Source organism: Camellia sinensis, chromosome 11 (assembly GCF_055761805.1).
Source record: "Camellia sinensis isolate YWXY chromosome 11, ASM5576180v1, whole genome shotgun sequence".
In the NCBI taxonomy this organism is placed as follows: domain Eukaryota; kingdom Viridiplantae; phylum Streptophyta; class Magnoliopsida; order Ericales; family Theaceae; genus Camellia; species Camellia sinensis.
This window is the reverse complement of record NC_138971.1, coordinates 127,209,188-127,227,455: the sequence shown is the minus strand read 5'-3', so window position 1 is coordinate 127,227,455 and position 18,268 is coordinate 127,209,188. Positions and strand designations below refer to the sequence as shown.

At 39.5% G+C, this 18,268-nt stretch overlaps 1 protein-coding gene across 5 annotated transcripts in view; it reads left to right on the top strand.

Moving 5' to 3' along the window:
- Positions 1-1,847: 1,847 nt before the first annotated feature.
- The window catches only part of LOC114280789 (zinc finger FYVE domain protein), a 79,588-nt gene continuing 63,167 nt past the window's right edge, over positions 1,848-18,268 (top strand). For 2 of the 5 annotated variants that reach the window (XR_014344504.1, XM_082894742.1), the window contains exons 1-3: positions 1,848-2,944; positions 3,790-3,934; positions 17,860-18,135. Coding sequence is in view for 3 of the 5 variants with exons in the window: in XM_082894742.1 (XP_082750868.1) it covers positions 2,031-2,944; positions 3,790-3,934; positions 17,860-18,135 (1,335 nt within the window). In the remaining 2 variants the exon portion in view is untranslated. Of the gene's footprint in view, positions 2,945-3,377; positions 3,459-3,789; positions 3,935-17,859; positions 18,177-18,268 lie in introns of those variants that run through there. The other 3 variants (XM_082894743.1, XM_082894744.1, XM_082894745.1) reach the window with 3 other exon arrangements.

The following is an 18,268-nucleotide window of genomic DNA, read 5'->3' as shown; positions in this document are numbered from 1 at the left end:
GAAGGACCTCAGAGAAAATGGGAGGCCCAAATCTAAAGAAAACCAGTCTTACTTTACATATTCCAGTTTTTATATTTCCTGTTCTTTACATTTCTGTACTTTAAATTCCTGTACTGCACTTCATTTGTAGGAGTAGTTTTCGAGTATATTGCCGTTGTAAATCTCTACGAGGCTGAGATCATTGTAAGTTTTTCATACTAATGAAATGCTTCAATTTATTTAACTGTTCTTATGCTTAAATTCTCCTAAATTAAGCTACCAGTAAGCCACCAGTAAAAGTCCTCTTCATTGAGGCTGAAAGAACTATAACACAATCGTCTGAATACTTGGTTGGCAATTACAATTTTGTAAGGACTGATTGATCCTTGCTGGCACGCTCATAATTACAAAAATAACCTTCGAAAGTCAAAAAGCCAACAAAAAGTTTCTTCTTATACAATTGCAATTGCCGTTTAGGAATGAGATTCCAAAATTAATTGTGGGAGTTGAGAGTGATTGAGAGTTTGAGAGAGAAAATTGTTTATGAGATTTATTTTGAAATATGGAGATATTTATAGGAGTTTGGACGCATGTGGTGAACTTGTAAATAATTTTTTTTTGGGCCGTTGTGTTAAACGGTCATGTGACTGTTTGAATTATTATTATTTTTTTACTATTAGTTTGGAGTAGCAGACATTTAAATTATTATTTTTTTTCTCGTTGATATGGTACAGAGCAACACATCAATCTACGTAATAAAATGACTATTTAATATATATATATATATATATATTTATATTTTACTGTTGCAAGTTGCAGTAGATTTGTTTTTTTTGTTTTTTTTTTGAATTTTGATTGTTGGCAGTCTGGCAGAGAGAGGGGATGAGTGGGCTGTTGGGCCAAACCGGGCCCGTCCGCAAGATGTAAAAGATTTTTAGGTTGGGTTAGATCAGATTAGCGAACTTGGTTTCAAAATGACGCCCCATGCCTAGACCTAGCGTCCCGGGCTGAGCCTGGGCTCGTGAGCGAGTTTCAGATCATCTACGAGACTCAGGTGATTTTTATATTCCTAAAAAGTGATTTCTGAAGTCTCGACTCTTTAAGATTTAACCCAATGGTCACCCTTTGTGATTAGGACTTTTTCAAACTTTAGAAGTAAGTATTTTGGCTTGTACTAAAAAAGTATACTTTTTTTTGTGTGCATATATACACTTTTTTGACTTTTTACGAAAAGAGTGATTTCGTGCACTTTTTTTTTTACCTAAGGGTTGTTTGAGATGATCTAAATAATTGTACTTTTTGACTTTTCACGAAAAAACGTGAAATATGGGTTGAGTTTGAAGTGATGTCGTAGAGAGATGATGTGATTCAAATAAGATGATGTGACTTAAATAGGATAGTGACTTTTTAACTTTTTGACTTTTTAAAACTATGCCAAACTAGGCCTTAGGGGTGGTTTGAGATGATCTAAATAAGTATATTATTTGACTTTTTTGTGAAATATATGTTAGGTATGGGTTGAGTTTGAAGTGATGTGATAGAAAGGTGATATGACTTAAATAAGATGATGTGACTTAAATAGGATAGTGCCTTTTTGATTTTTTAAAAATATCTCAAATAAGGCCTTGGTTGGGTCATATCAATTAATATATTCTCTCTAATTTTTTACCTATTTTCTTTACTTTTTATTAAAAATTAAAAAATATACGTAGAATATTTCAAAACCACCTCTAAATTTTGTTGACAAATTTTATGAAAAGAAAACGGGTGGGGATGCACTAATTAGTTAAGTTGGGGGGTACCCACCAAAAAAAAGTTAAGTTGGTGGGGCAATGTGTAATGGGAACTATACAGAGGGTGTGTGGAATGTAAAACTTTAAAAATTCGTTTCGTAGTTGATTATAATTCCCTGTAACCTAAAATCCATTCTCTTGGTCTTATGCACTCTCTCACCATCATCACCATCACCACCTCTGGAAGTTTCAATCACCATCAACACCATCACCATGACTCCATATCTAAAACCCTAGATTTCTATCTCTCTACCCAAAATGGAAGACAAATACACAGAGCTTCTCTCACGCGCCACCGCAAACCACCTCTTCCTTGCCCAATTCGAAGCTTTCCGAGCCACCCTCCTCAGCCTCCGCGCCCGCAACCCCGACCTCGCCGTCTCCATCCTCCAAACCCTCGTCTCCGCCGGCGGCCGCCTCCCCAAGGTTCTATGGTCTCCCTCCTGCCCCTCTCCTTCCCTCCTCACCTATCTCTCCACCCTCGAACTCCTCCAATTCAACGACTCTTCCTCAATCTGGAGCTTCGATCCCGACTCCTTGCGATTGCGCGTAGAATTCTTGTTGTTCATCCAAACAATCAGTTCTAGGGTCTCGGAGAGTCTCCGAAAGGTTGTCGATTTGGAGGGTATTGAAAAAGATGCTGATAAATTGGACTCGGAAGATTCGCGGGCCGAGTTTTTAACTGGAAATGGGGAATTGAAGGAGGTAGGTGCCGATTCGGGTGAATCTTTGAGGGTCTTGGATAGATTATCAGATTTGGGTGTGAATCGGTTGAAGCCCGATTTGGTTGTTGTTGAGGAGAGGGAAAGCGGGGGGAGCTCTGGTAGTAGTGATGCGGAGGAGGAGGAGGAGGAGGAGTTGATGTGTTTGAGGAGAGTGATTTTGGATAATGCAGATGTGTTTGATGTGTTGTCTGTGAATATTCAGAAACAAATTCAGTGTGTGGTTGAACATGATGATTCGGGTTTAGCCATTACTTTACAGAGGGAAAGGAAGCTATCGGAGGAGGATAAGGAGGAGGATGTGAAGGTGCTTAAGTTGATACAGAGGATTGTTCAGATTGTACATTTAGATGCTATGAAGGAATGCTTGATTGAGAATGATGAGGAAGGAGTGTTGTCTCATGTTCGGTTTCTTCACTTGGAGTATGGAGTGGAGGAGACTGAGTACCGGTAAGTGTTGTTTCTTTCTATGGTTGTATGTATGATACAAGTGTTTTTCCATGAAGTTTATTTCACTTCTGTTTGTTTATTTTCTGTTCAACATAGACAAATCAGTTGTACCCTTTTCAGAGAGGTGTATAAAATGAGGAAGTAAATGATCATATTTGTTTGTTATCGATTAATTTGTTTTAGTTAGACATATTCAACTAATTGGCCTTATGCACCTGTCCACATGTTACACTTGCATTGAACATGTTTTGCCGTAATGGGGGAGAGTTGTGGGGTTGCAACAGGGGGGGATTGGAGAGTTTGGGTGGCTGCGGTGGTTAGGGTTTGGATCGACTAGTTTGTTGGGTTGGGTTGGGTTGGGTGGGAAGGGGGGTTGGGGCAGAGAAGGATAGTGGAGGAGTGGGGTGGGGAAGGGGTTTGGAGTGGTGGAGGGTGGGCTGGGGGGTGGTGGCTGGCCGCTGGGCTGGTGGTCGAAGTTTCTTATGGAAGATGAGGGCATTTTGATAAATTTAAGGTGTGGTTTCCACCCTTTCATAATTTCTTTTGGTTCTTTCCATTATTATTGTAATTAAATTCCCACTGATTTGGAATATATTGCCCCAAATGCTACTGATTTGTTATTTTCTGATATTTATTTATGGCAAATGCCAAAAAGTGCCCTAGTGACGATGTTTAATATTGGGATTGAGATAAAAAGCGTTTTGGAAATAGTTGAAAAAAATTATGAAGTGTATGACAGCAGTGAAAAGTGCCTCGTGTTTTTCAATTTTGTTCTCCTTTTTGTGCCGTAGGGGCACTTATTAGCAAGACACTCTATTTATACTCCCTTTTTATGTTTCTGATAGCATGGTTTTGCAAGATCTCCTGAAGAGGGTTTTGTCAAGAAAGGCTGAATATGGTGATAACTGGTTAGCCATGCGAGATAAATTGTTGTTAATTTATGGAGAAGCTCTTTCATCAAACTGCATACGCCTTGTTCAAATGATTCAGGTGGTTTTATTGTTTCCTTTAAGAATGGTTGGTGCTGTGCAGATGGTCCATTTCTGTTTCATTTCTTAGTAAAATATTCAGATGAATGAATCTAGCTTGAATCCTTTACTTGATGCATGCATATTTTGTTTGTACTTTGCTTGGTTTTGTTTGCATCTCATTATCTTTTTGCCTTTCCATGGTAGGTAAAAATTGGCATGGCTGTTAATCTTCTTGTTATAATTATTCTGAAGCATTATATACAAAAATGTTCAGTCTATACCAATCGTAAATGTTTGACAATTTATTTAATTTTTTGGGGGGGTGAAGAATCGAACTTTTATTGAAAGATAGGAAGATTAAAACAGAGAGGAGGAGATCTCAAAAATGGAGAGAGAACATTACTGGAGAAAGAACCGGGGACTGATGCTTTCTTGAACCTACTATCCTCCTTAAGCTAAATAATTTGCTTTCTACTTTCAAGTTGTTTTAATGGAATTCAAGGTATGGTTTCCTTGTCACATAGAATATCTGCTTATTCACTATTAGTTTTCCTGAATCTTGGAGCTTGAGTGAACCTTGATGTCCAACTTTGTGGGAGTTGGTTTTCCTCTCTCTCTTTCTTCACCTTGACGATTCATATAATGGAGAATTGTGATCTCTCTCTAACTGGGGATGGGGGGTGGGGGTGCTAAAGTATACAGTTAATATGGTCTCTACAGGTACTTTGAATACCCTTTTGATCTGGGTTACTACTTGTAGATCTATCGACATTAACATTGAAGCAAGGAGGGAAAGGGTGTGTCCATGGCAGTCATTTATAAACTTCTAAAGTAGAGGGTGAGCTGGCTTTCCTATATGTGATTAAAAAGTTAGGGAAGCTAGGTTGAGAATTAGACACACATTGGTGCCCAACATGAGGTTGGTGAATCCCATTGCAAGTAAATTGCTGGGTAGAAGTGTAATAATAAAAGATACTGTTTTACCTAACAATTTTCCTCGTTTCCCTTTTGTTCTACCAAACACTAAAAGTTGATATTGGAAAAAGTAGAAGGTAGGACAGGCTGGAGAAGAATGCTTGAAATTGATTTGTTGATTGCCTAGGGGGAAAGATGGACACCTTTGTCAGTTGCAACTTGCTTATGAGTGGTATGCTTTGCCTAGAATTCATAAAATGGACCCATTCATTTAGTGAGGTTTGAAAGACACATTGGTTAGTTTATGCAACCGATGGTAAAGTATAAGGTGGGAAATGGCAAGATTACTCGTACTTTTAGAGTTTAGATGAGTGAATGACCATATGGTCTGTAGATGAAAAGGGGTTGAGATTGGCTTGGTTTGAAAGGTGACAGGTTGATCGAATATGAGGGAAGAGGTTGCTGCAAATTCAGGAGAGCAAGTATTTGAAGCTTTCTTTGATATTCAAATAAAGGTGAAAATCCTTAGGCTTCACGGCATGAACACAATTATAAGTTTCTATGAATTTAATTGAGTTAACAGAGATATGCTTGTATGTTGCTAGTCTTTTTCTGCTACTACAAGAGTAGGACTCCAAAATAGGAAAATTTGATGACTAAAACATTCCAGATTTAATATAAATAGTATATAATAACCGAAAGATCTGACTTGCTAAATATGAACCATGGACACATGCTACAGCCAATGTCTAAGAAACCCTGAAAACTACCCCGATTAAACTTGACTCTTTAAAACTTGATAAAACAAAAAGAAAACATTAGCAGCAGCAAATTGACCCAATACAAACCTAGCATAAGTTTGGAGTTTAACTCGTATATTCATTGCATGAGGTTCCTAACATGCTTAATGTGAAATTTCCAATTTGCCTATTTTCTTTTTGGTGTGCTCTAGAAGATTCATGCACAAGGAAACTCGAGCTTGATTTTTGTAGTGGTGTGGTGTAAGAAACCACAAGTATCAAAGTCGCATTTCTGATGGCTTCAAATCTCAAAGTTGACTCAACATTTCCCCCATTTTTGGAGAAACCCATTCCTCAATTTGCATTCTAATCATTTCAAATGGCAAAGTCCATGATTAGAACTTACAATAGCTTGTGAATCAATTACATCCTTTTAGTTGCCGTGGAAGATTCATGGGTTTTTTGGTTGATTATTAAAATTTATTGGAAAAAGCATTAAGGGGTTGTCACTGTTAAGGATGTAAATAATAAAGTTACTTGTCTCTCTAATAGCTTAAGCTTTTAGTTGAGTTGGTGTTAAAAAGTCTGACATGCTATTAAAGAAAACAATAGATCCTGTGTCCGAATCTCACCGCCTTGGAAGATTTATGGGTTTTTTTGGTTGATTAGTAAAATTTATTGGAAAAGGCATCTAAGGGGTTGGCACTGTTAAGGATATAAATAATAAAGTTACTTTTCTCTCTAATAGCTTAAGCTTTTAGTTGAGTTGGTGTTAAAAAGGTTGACATGCTATTAAAGTAAACAATAGATCCTGTGTTCGAATCTCACTGCCTACCTAATAATTCATGATTATAATACTTGCATGTGTTTGACCTACTTCTCTCTATTAGCTTAAGCTTCTAGATAAGTTAGTGGTCAACAATATACTATAGTATTAGAGCAAGCGATTGATCCTATGTTTCCTAAGTTACCCTTTTCTCTGACAAGTTGAGCTTTTAGATGAGTTAGAAGTCAACAATTCAATTGGCACTTGAGCAAAGAAGGAAACAAATGGTTCCTATATGACTTCTTCAGAACAAGGGTCTCCTATACAGAAATTGTCTAGCCAAAATATAACAAAATCAAGAAACTGCCCAAGGGATGGGTATACCCTTCCCGAGATACTACTATAAAAAATGGATAGGAGCCTAGCCTATTATTCAAATTAAAAAAGGTTTCTCTTCACACCTTTAGCAGATATCTGATTCTGCTTTCCCTAAATAATTCATATCACACACATAAACCACCAACGAGCTATTTTTCTCATCTTCCCACCTTTTCCGTCCCTCCAATTATGCTCATTCCTCGAACATTCCTAGGGAAAACCTAATGCACATCAAATGAGGCTAAGATCAACACATAAAGCTCTCCAGGCTTAAGGTAATGAATAAGGTGGTTGATTGATTACCTATTTTGCTTATGTACAGCACCAGTTAATTGTAATGTGTCTTTCATCTACAAATCATGTTATCATAAGTAAGGATCCTGTAAAGTGTTGATGCCAAACAAAACATCCCACCTTAGATGAATCGTAAAGAGACCAAATCCCTACCCCAAGAACGATGAATTGTGATGTTCGACCACGATTCAATTAAAGTCTAGGAAGAGGTGTCCCTGTTTTCATGCGCTAGTGTAGGACATTCATTCCTCCAATGCCCTTTCTAGAGAAACTGCACTTGTCCATAACCACATAAGTTAGTAGAATGGGTGGGCAAGTGGAGGTTGAGTAAAAGGAGTAGCAATCACTAGCTGAGAGGGAGATGCAATTTGTGTTACCTTGAATCTTGTTTTCTTAGCAATAAGTTCTCGAATTTCTTCATCAATTGAAGGCAATGAGGACCGGTGAGTATGGCACCATAAACAAGTTCAAACTAATCTCTAAAATCCATGAGAAGCTACGCTAGCCTTAGCTTATATCTTCAATTCATATAACCTATGAAGCATAGACATGGACATGGGACAGGGATACGACATATGACATTGACACGTCGACAAGGCAAATTCCAAAAAAATAGGACACGAACATGGACATGGTTCAGAGACGCCACAAATAATTTATCTTGATATTATGTTATCTAGGATATATTCTATTATATAGTTAAATATGTGCCTAATGAAGCTTGGGTAACCAGCTTAGGGTATGATAGAATATCACCCCCTATTTATAAATGAAGATTAGGGTTTACAAGAAACACAATTACAAGATGATCCCTGAGGGCACAAAATGATTACAGACCCTAGTGTAACTTTCGGCTAATATAATATGCTAACACTCCCCCTCAAGCTGGTGCGAAGATATCTCTCATGCCCAGCTTGCCTAATATTTCATGAAATGGTTTATTCCCAATCCCCTTGGTGAGAATGTCAGCAAGTTGTTCACCAGACTGGACAAAAGGAGTACAAATGGTACCACTAGTGAGTTTCTCCTTAATGAAGTGGCAATCAATCTCAACATGTTTAGTCCTGTCATGTTGAACTGGATTGTGAGCGATGTTGATGGCGGCCTTATTGTCACAGTATAACCGCATGGAGTCCGTCTGATCAATACCTAGATCACTCAACAATAATTTGATCCATAAAAGTTCACACACACCTTGTGCCATAGCTCTAAACTCAGCTTCTGCACTTGACCTGGCAACCACATTCTGTTTCTTACTCCTCCAAGTAACTAGGTTGCCGCCAACAAATGTGCAATACCCTGAAGTTGATCTCCTATCAGTTACTGACTCAGCCCAGTCAGCATCTGTATAGGCTTCTACACGAAGATGATCATACTTTGAAAAATACAGACCCTTACCAGGAGCAGACTTCAAATACCTCAAGATTCTCATGACAGCCTCAAAGTGAATCTGATGAGGAGCATGCATAAACTGACTAACTACACTGACAGCAACAGCAATATCAGGACGGGAGTGAGATAGGTAAATGAGCTTACCCACTAATCGTTGATAGCTCCCCCTATCCACAACTTCTCCTCCTTCATCATCCCCCAATTTCTGATTGGGTTCCAGTGGGGTGGCACATGCCTTGCACCCAAGCATCCCAGTTTCCTTCAACAGGTCAAGCACATATTTTCTTTGTGAGATAAATATCCCATCCTTCGAGCGAGCAACTTCAATTCCCAGAAAATACTTCAAGCTTCCCAAGTCTTTGATTTCAAACTCTTGAGCTAAATATTTCTTCAACAGAGGTATTTCCCCACTATCATTGCCTGTAAGAACTATGTCATCTACATAAACAATAAGTGCTGTAGTCTTACCGCGTGAGGAATGTTTCAAAAACAATGTGTGATCTGCCTGACTTTGTTTGAAGCCATATTTAACCATAGCCTGAGTGAATCTCTCAAACCAAGCCCTTGGAGACTGTTTGAGACCATATAATGACTTCCGAAGTTTGCATACTTTGCCTTCTGTTTGATGATCCTCAAAACCCGGAGGAATGTCCATATATACTTCTTCTTCGAGGTCACCATGGAGAAAAGCATTATTGACATCAAACTGATAAAGCGGCCAATTTAGATTAGCTGCTAGAGAGAGAAGTACTCTGACTGAGTTCATTTTAGCCACGGGTGCGAAGGTCTCCTGATAATCAATGCCATATGTTTGAGTAAACCCTTTTGCCACAAGTCTTGCCTTGTAACGCTCAATAGACCCATCTACTTTGTGTTTCACAGTATATACCCATTTACATCGCACAGGTCGTTTGCCCGTAGGTAACTCAGTCAATTCCCAAGTGCCATTCTTCCTAAGTGCTTTCATTTCCTCAATCATGGCTAGTTTCCACTCAGAGGTAGCAAGAGCATCCTGAAAATGGTTAGGAATGCTAACAGAGGAAATATTGGACACAAACGTTCTTTATGAGGATGACAAATGAGAGTATGATACAAACTGTGAGATAGGATGTTGAGTACAAGATCTCACACCCTTCCTCTTGGCAATAGGAACATCAAGATCAATGGACTCAAGAGATTCAAAGTTACCTAGACTCTTATCAGAAGCAGGAGATGGCAGTGGAGTAGCAGAGACGGTCCCGTGTATCTAGTTAACTTGTTTTCTGTCTATGTCCCGGACATAAACATGCCTGTCCTTATTCTTGACAGTAGGTTCTATAGTCCCAGTAGAAGAGGAGGGTGCAAGAACAACTGGTTCCACCATAGGAAGCACAGTAGTAGAGGGTGGTGCAAGAACAACTGGTTCCACCATAGGAGGCACAGGACTCACTTCACACCAAGGCTCCCCCGGAAATGAGGACGGTGACACCGGAGAGGACAAGAAATAGGACTGGGACTCAAAGAAAGTGACATCCATGGACACAAACCACTTACGAGAAGAAGGGTGGTAACATTTATACCCCTTTTGAGTAGGAGAGTAACCAAGGAAAACACACATGAGGGAGCGAGGGTCCAACTTACCACGAGAGGGAGAGTGATCATGGACAAAACAGACACAACCAAATATTTTGGGAGGAATAGAAAACAAGGACGGAGAACCGAGGAGGACTTGAAGCGGAGCCTGTTTGTTCAAGACCTGGGTAGAGAGACGATTAATAAGATGGGCAGCGGTGAGAACAGCGTCGCCCCAATAGGGCCGAGGCACATGCATAAAAAAACACATGCACCGAGCCATGTCAAGAAGATGCCGATTCTTGCGTTCGGCCACCCGATTTTGTTGAGGGGTATTGGTGCAAGAGGTCTGATGGATAATGCCATGAGTAGAGAAATATTGTCCTAACCCAAAAGCTATGTATTCCCCGCCATTATCAGAACGAAATATTTTGATAGTGGCTCCAAACTGAGTACAAATCATCTTATGAAAAGTGCGAAACACAGAGAAAACCTCACTCTTATCTTTCATGAGATACACCCAAGTAGCACGAGAAAAATCATCAATAAATGTAACAAACCAGCGATGACCTTTCACAAACAGAACACGAGAGGGACCCCAAACATCAGAATGTATTAATGAAAAAGGAACGAAGCTTTTATTCAAACTGGGAGCAAAAGAAGCTCTATGTTGTTTTCTAAGTTGACAAGACTCACAAAGAAAGTCAGACACATGATGATTTGCGAAACTAGATGGAAATAAATGCTTAAGTAAATGAAATGAGGGATGCCTAAGACGCTGATGCCACAGCCATAAATCAGCGGGGGTAGTAGAAGACGTGGTGGAAGAATAAGCAAGTTTGTCTGGTTGATCTAAGAAGTAGAGACCATTTTCTGCACTACCTCTGCCAATCGTCCTCCCCGTGACAAGGTCCTGAAAAAGACAATGATCAGGAAAAAACGTCACACTACAATTCAAATCCTGGGTAAGACGACTTAAGGATAACAGATTAACATAAAACTTGGGAACATGGAGAACAGAAGATAGATGTATGGTAGGAGTGACTTGGACTAAACCTTTTCCAGAAATGGAAGAAACAGTACCATCGGCAATCCTAACTTTGTCCTGACCTGAAGAGGGCTTATAGACAGAGAAAAGATCAGAAGAGCCAGACATATGATCGGAGGCACCAGAATTAATAATCCAAGGCAAAGATGTATGACACAGGAAAGCACAAGGAGAAAATGCTAAGTTACCTGAGCGGGCAAAGGACGAGGAAGCGGTACTGAGAGCAGTAGAAGATCAGCGGTCCAACAATTGGCGCAAAGCATCCTCCAGCTCAGTATCAGAAGCTTGGGTAACAGAAGTAGAATTAGAATCAAGGGTATCAACGGCACTAGACTGATGAGCCCGGGAATAGGAACCACGTCCTCTAGATGGGCCTGATCGACCTCCTCGAGAACCAGACCGATCACCTCGACCCCCGGATGGAGTCCCATGAAGCTTCCAACACGTCTCACGAGTATGCCGCGGCTTCTTGCAATAATCACAGAAGACAGACTCCTTAGCAACAGACGGAGGAGGCAGGCTGAGGCCATCTCGAGGAGTAGGTAGTAATGCGGAACGGTCAGTAGAGACAGGGGACATCATAGCAGATCGGCGACTCTCCTCATTTTGTACATAGGCAAATGCCTCCTGAAGTGAAGGAAGAGTGTCCATACTCAGAACTCGACCCCTAACTGGATCATACTCCACATTTAGGCCGGCCAAAAATTTAAAGACCCGTTCCCGTGCGATGAACTTCTTGTACCCGACAGAATCAGTAGGGCAAACGGGTTTATAGTCTTCCAGGTGGTCAAGGCGTTTCCAGCCGTTGGTGAGGAAAGTGAAGTACTGAAGAACAGTCTGCTCCCCCTGAAGTGAGCTCTCAATAGAGCGGCGCAACTCAAATGCCTGTGAAAAATTCCCTTTGCGGGAATAGGTAACAGCCACAGCCTCCCAAACGTCCTGGGCAGTCTCCATAGACAAGTAGCTCTCACCAAGTTCTGGAACCATCGAATGGATAAGCCAACTCATAATCAAAGAGTTGGTAATCTCCCATTGGTCATAACCTGAGTCAGTGGTACTAGGTGCCTGTATCCTGCCATCAACATACCCCATCTTCCCTCTGCTCTTCAAGAACATAGTCAAACTTTGAGACCATGTGAGGTAGTTCTGACCATTAAATAGAGAGGTGGTGATTTTCAGACTAGGGTTGGGGTTCTCAGTCATGGTAGTAGGTAGAATGGGACTCACACTCTTTGGTGTTTGAGAAGAAGGGGACACACTGGTGGAATCTGTCATGGATACAATACTACCAAACCCGCAACAAAACTAGTGGCAATCACAAACCCAGAAGGTAGATAACAGGCACAATGATCACTATAAAGACATTAAGAAACCATTTTGTTTGTTTTTTTTTTTTTTGTTTTTTTGTTTTTTTGTTTTTTTTGTTTTTTTGTTTTTTTTTTTGTTTTTTGTTTTTTTTTCCTTTTTTTTTTGTTTTTTTTTTTTTGTGTTTTTGTTTTTGTTTTTTTTTTTTTGTGTTTCCCTTTTTTTTTTTTGTTTTTTTTGTTTTTTTGTTTGTTTTTATTATATATATATATTGAGTTATTTATGTATACATGTATTTATATATAAATATAGCTATTAGGCTAGATTTATAGATATATCAGGATAGATATAGTTATATATACCTGGGTAGGAGATCAGAGGACGACGAGGGGGGGTGGAGACGAGTGACGAAGGGGATGAGTGGGCTGATCGGGGAGGAGTGACGAAGGCGACAGAGGACGACGAGGGCGATGAGCGACGAACCGCTGGAGGAGCTGAGATCGACGAGTGACGAAGCTGAGACGAAGACGAAGCAGAATGACGACGGTGGCTGAAGATCGACCCAGCAGATGATCCAACTAGGTATGTTTTGAATCCTAACCCTAGAGGCAAGGTTCTGAAAAGCGGTTGCGGTTGCCGTAACGGTGGCGGTGACGCGGTTGCGGTTGCGGGGTGTAAAGGCCGTAGCGTAACGGTTGCGGTAACCGGAACCGTGAATTTTTTTATTTTTCGCACAATTTGAAAAAAATTTACCGATACGCACATTTTTTTTCCATAATCATATTTATTAGGCTATGTTACATGGACTCTTCAAAATAAATCAAGTACCCGTGTCGGACACCCGACACTCGGACAAGGGTATGGGATATGTGTCGGATACTTTTCAACGGATACTTTTTATATAATTGTATATAACACTATTATTATATGTACATATTGTTTTATAATCGCTATAAATGTCATTTTGACACTATAAGTTAAATATAATACCATTTTATCTCACATATTAGATTAAAAATATAAAAATATGACATTTTTTTGCCGAGTCCGCGTATCCTTAAATTTATGATTTGATGAGTCCGACCTCTAGATACATACCCGCACCCGACACCCGTACCCGAGTCCATGTAACATAGTTATTAGGTTTTAAAATAAATATTGATCAATTTTTGTATATTTTAAAGTTTGATCCAATATATTTCGTATTTTTAAAGCACTATAAACTGAGTTTTTTACATTTTATTTTAATAATTAATAACTTTATATTATACAAAAAATCAATCACTAACTATTATTTATAAGATAAACAATGACAAAAGTAAGAGAATAAATAAAAGCATATATATATATATATATATTTTAATCAAATCAAATAGATAATGACCACACTTATTATTATTATTTTCAAACAATATATAGATAGACACACACAAACAAAATGGTTGAGTGATTGCAGCTGAATACAATAGTATAGGTCTTATAGCTTCAACAAATCAATAACATGTTCTTCATCTTCCCTCTTCCCTCTTCTCTCTCTCTATCTCTTGCTCTTCCATCTTCCCTCTTCTCTCTCTATCTCTCTTCCCCCATTTTCAATTTTTTTTTTTGGCGTGTTTTTTCAAAAGAAGCAATTCGGAACCGTTACGTAACAGTGCGTAACAGGTCGTTACGGCCATTACGGCACCGTTACGACCGCTATAGCAGCCGCTACGGCCGATACACCTGTGAATCTCAATCACACTGCAAAAGCGGCCGTAACGGGTGGCGGCAACCACCACAACCGTTACGTAACGGCGTTACGTAACGGTTGCGGTCGCTTTTTAAAACCTTGTTACAGACCCTAGTGTAACTTTCGGCTAATATAATATGCTAACACTTTCGGCTAATATAATATGCTAACACCTAATACATACAAAATTAAATAATTACTTTGTACTAACGTTGCGCTTGGTTGGGGAATTTGGGAAGGGATTTCGAAAGGAAAAGGGAAAAATTGTATGAAATTAGGTGAAATGTAAATATATTTTATTCACATTTCACCTACTTTTTTCTTTTTTTTTTCCTTCAAATCTCTTCCCAAATCCCTCAACTAAACACAGCGTAAGTAAATTTTGTATCTACTCTTACATGAATTTTTAGACTACTGGACCATGATAGTTAAAAATTAGATAAACTATGGCAAACATATATAATTATATATAATTGCAACATTTCACGCATCCTCTTAATCCATCTACTAATACATTTATGTATCTTTTTTGTTTTTTTATTTAAATTTATATGAAATTTTTATAGGATTGTTCTTAATAATTATACATTATAGATATTTATATCAAATTGTCGAACTTTGAAAATATGTGTTAGCAAATATTCAGTAAGTGTGGGTCTTATGTTTATTTTTTAGTGATAGGCCCAAGTGACAAACACTTGTCGAAATTATGATTTTTATTTCTAATTATGGACATTGAACAAAGAGTATCGAACATGTATTCGAGGAGTGTTGGTGTTCGACACATGTCTAACATAGACACCTCACCTTCTTAGAAGTGTCCGCACTTCTTAGCACATAACTATGAGGCATTTGCAGCTCAGGCGGTTCCATTAAGAGCTAATTGATCCCAATGAGTGGTTATCTTATGATAGAATTCTTGAATTGATTTATCTTTCAATGTTGCAATCCGAATGAACATTGCTAATTCATATTTTTGGCAAAATTAGATTTGAGGTACATACTTTTCAAATAGGCCTACACTTTCTTTGTTGTGTTATACTTAGAAAAGTTCATATTAATGCTCGGTTCTATACCCCATGGAGCTATGAAACCTAAGTAAGCACATCTGCATTTTTTATGTTCCATGTTGTAGTAAATTTCTCATATTCTTTTGTCTCAGGGTCAATGAGCCTAATTGTTGAGCTTGCCACAAAACCCCATTTTCCTTCATCGAGTAAAAAAATCCTCATGACATTTGACCAAGTAGAGTAATTGTTACCATTCAACCGAATGCTAATCACTTGTTGTTTGCAACCAAAAAGAAGAAGAGAAACAACATAGGTAGAAGAGAAATATGGTTGTTTCTAAGTATGTTGAGCAGGTCATGTCAAGCCTTCGCTTTTTGGATCGAGAATATAACTATGAACAACGTCAAAGATACGAATGGGTCAAAGTCGCGATTTGCAGAGGTATTAGAGAATCGGGTGGAGAGTGTAGAGGGGTCGCAAATCAAAGAGTGGTGGTCGTTTTTCGATCACCACTAGTCCTAAAACCTTAAGGTGCCGTTTGGTAACACTTACGTTTTTAGTTTTCTGTTTATATTTACAAAAATTTTAAAAACTCAAATAAAAACTTGTTTGGTAAATTTTTAATTTATAAATCAGTGGTCTCAGTTTATAAATTTGGCTAAAAAACATAAACTCAAAAAATGTGTTTCCGTTTTGAGTTTTGAGTTTTTTTTTTTTTTTTACCACCCAACACTAGCCACCACCCTCCATTATTTTCCACCACCGTCTTCCGCCACCACCACCCACCCCCTACCACCACCACCCACCACCACTCACCACCCACCTGCCGCTACCACCCACTTGCCACCCACCAGCCACCACCCACCTGCCACCCACTCGCCACCACCACTCACCCCTCGCCGCCACCACCACCCGCCACTACCATCCACCACCCGCCACCTACCGCCACCACCAGCCAACCACCACCACCAGCCACCTGCCACCCACTGGCCACCACCACCCACCCGCCACCCACCTACCACCATCACCACCTACTCACTACCACTCACCACCCGCCACCACCATCCACCACCAGCCACCCACCACCACCAGCAACCGCCACCTACCGCCACCACCACTACCCACCACCACTACCCATTCGCTACCACCTGCCACCGTCACCCACCCGCCCACCACCACCCGTCATCTGCCACCCATCTGCTGCCACCACCCGCCGCCACCACCACCACCACCACCAACCACCCGCTACCACCTGCCACCGTCACCCACCCATCCACCATCACCACCCGCCACCACCCACCACCACCGTCCATTTGCCACCCACCTGCCACCACCACCCGCCACCACCACCCACTCGCTACCACCCACCACCCGCCACCGTCACCCACCCACCACCACCACCCACCGTCACCCACCCATCCACCCACCACCACCCATCGTCACCACTTTCCACCACCGTCTTCTGCCGCCACTTGCCATTTCTCACTCTTTTTTATATTTTTAAATTTTTTTAAACATTTTGTCAATTACCAAACGCGTTTGTAGTTTATGTTTTTCTAAAAATAAACAAAAACCAGTTTATAAAATTTTTGTAAATATAAACTGAAAACGTAAACGTTACCAAACAGACCCTAAGCTATTAGGAAATGAGCCCAACAATGCATGTCAAGCTATCCAACACCCTCCTTTACATGCAACTCTGCCCGGAGATGCAAACAAATGTCCATAGAGAGAAGGAAAATGCAAACGAGAAACAAATGCAAACATAGATATTTGAACCAAAGACTCACCCAATTTGAGTTCTGATAGGAGGTTAGACCACCACTAGTCCTAAAAGCTTTATTGTTAGGAAATGGGTTTGACAATATATATCATGCTATCTAGTAGTTGCAAGCAAGTGAAAAGCTTTGGCTAGGGGTTTCTGCAAAGAAGAGTCACCAAATGTGATTTCCATCGTGGAAGATGATGAACAATGAAGTAGATGAAGGATTGTTGGAATTTGCAACTAAGTATTTCGAGGTGAGAACAGAGAGGACTGTGATGCTGTGATTGATTCAAAATTGAACGGAGTGGAGTGCTGCAGATGATGTGTTCCACCAATCTGGCAACGACCAATGAGTCTCTAGCAATGTGGTTTGCTCTGATACCACATGAGAATAGAAAAGGGAAGAATACACCATATATGACGTTAAACTTAATTAATTTACAAAGCAATTTTACTCTAATTAAATAAGAAAAAAAACCCTAAGAACTAAATTACAAAATGTGTCTCTTCAAAAAATAAAATAAAAAATAGCATACTAAATGTGAAATAACCAAAGAACCAATAAGACAACATTTTCACAGGAGTAACCACCATTTTCCTGGGCTGGACCCAGTCTCCGTGTGACTGAAGAGAACAAAAAATAAAAGCTCCATCATAAAAGTGCGGAAATAAAAATTATCTATGCTTTAGCTGGAGTTTTGTGCACTACGACACTTCTTTTTTATTTAGTTGAGGTATCAATACTCAGCTATATGAAGGTAAATTTGTCCACTTAAATGTGAGGTCCATCATGTCTTGTCATAGGAATGTTGGCATTCCTCTTGTTGTAAGTTATTAATAACATACGGATTTTCTGTAATTTTTATAGTCCACTATATGATGAAATGGCTGCATGCTATTCCTGTAAACATTAGCATTGTTTGTTGCTGTTAATGTTTGGTGAAATTGTACGTGTGCGTCTCTTATATTTGGTAAAGCATGCCTGGTTGTGTTAAAACATCTGGATTTGCCTTGTTAATGTGTTACTTGCTTGAATCAAAATGATCTACAGGTTATTCATGATGATTTGCTAGCTGAAGAGATTGAGATGTTCAAAGCTTCAGATAACAACCATATTCCACCCCCTCTCGAGCATCTTCAAAGTTTTATTGCCAACTTGAAACCTGAGACAAAGTCAAACGAAATTTCATCTGTCAAAATGGCAACCGGTTCTTGCATGAGTGATATGTACCATTATGCTCGTGTTTCTGGTTTGCATGTTCTAGAATGTGTCATGGATACTGTGCTGTCTGCTGTGAAGAGGGAGCAGCTTCAAGAGGCTAGCACTGTACGTTTTTTGTCTAATGTTTTAAGTGAGCAAGTAGAAAAGTGAGAATGTTTATTCTAATGTGAGCTAATATTTTATATCATTTTAATCAACTTGCTTTTTTTAATTTCACTAATATCATGTTTCCATCTAT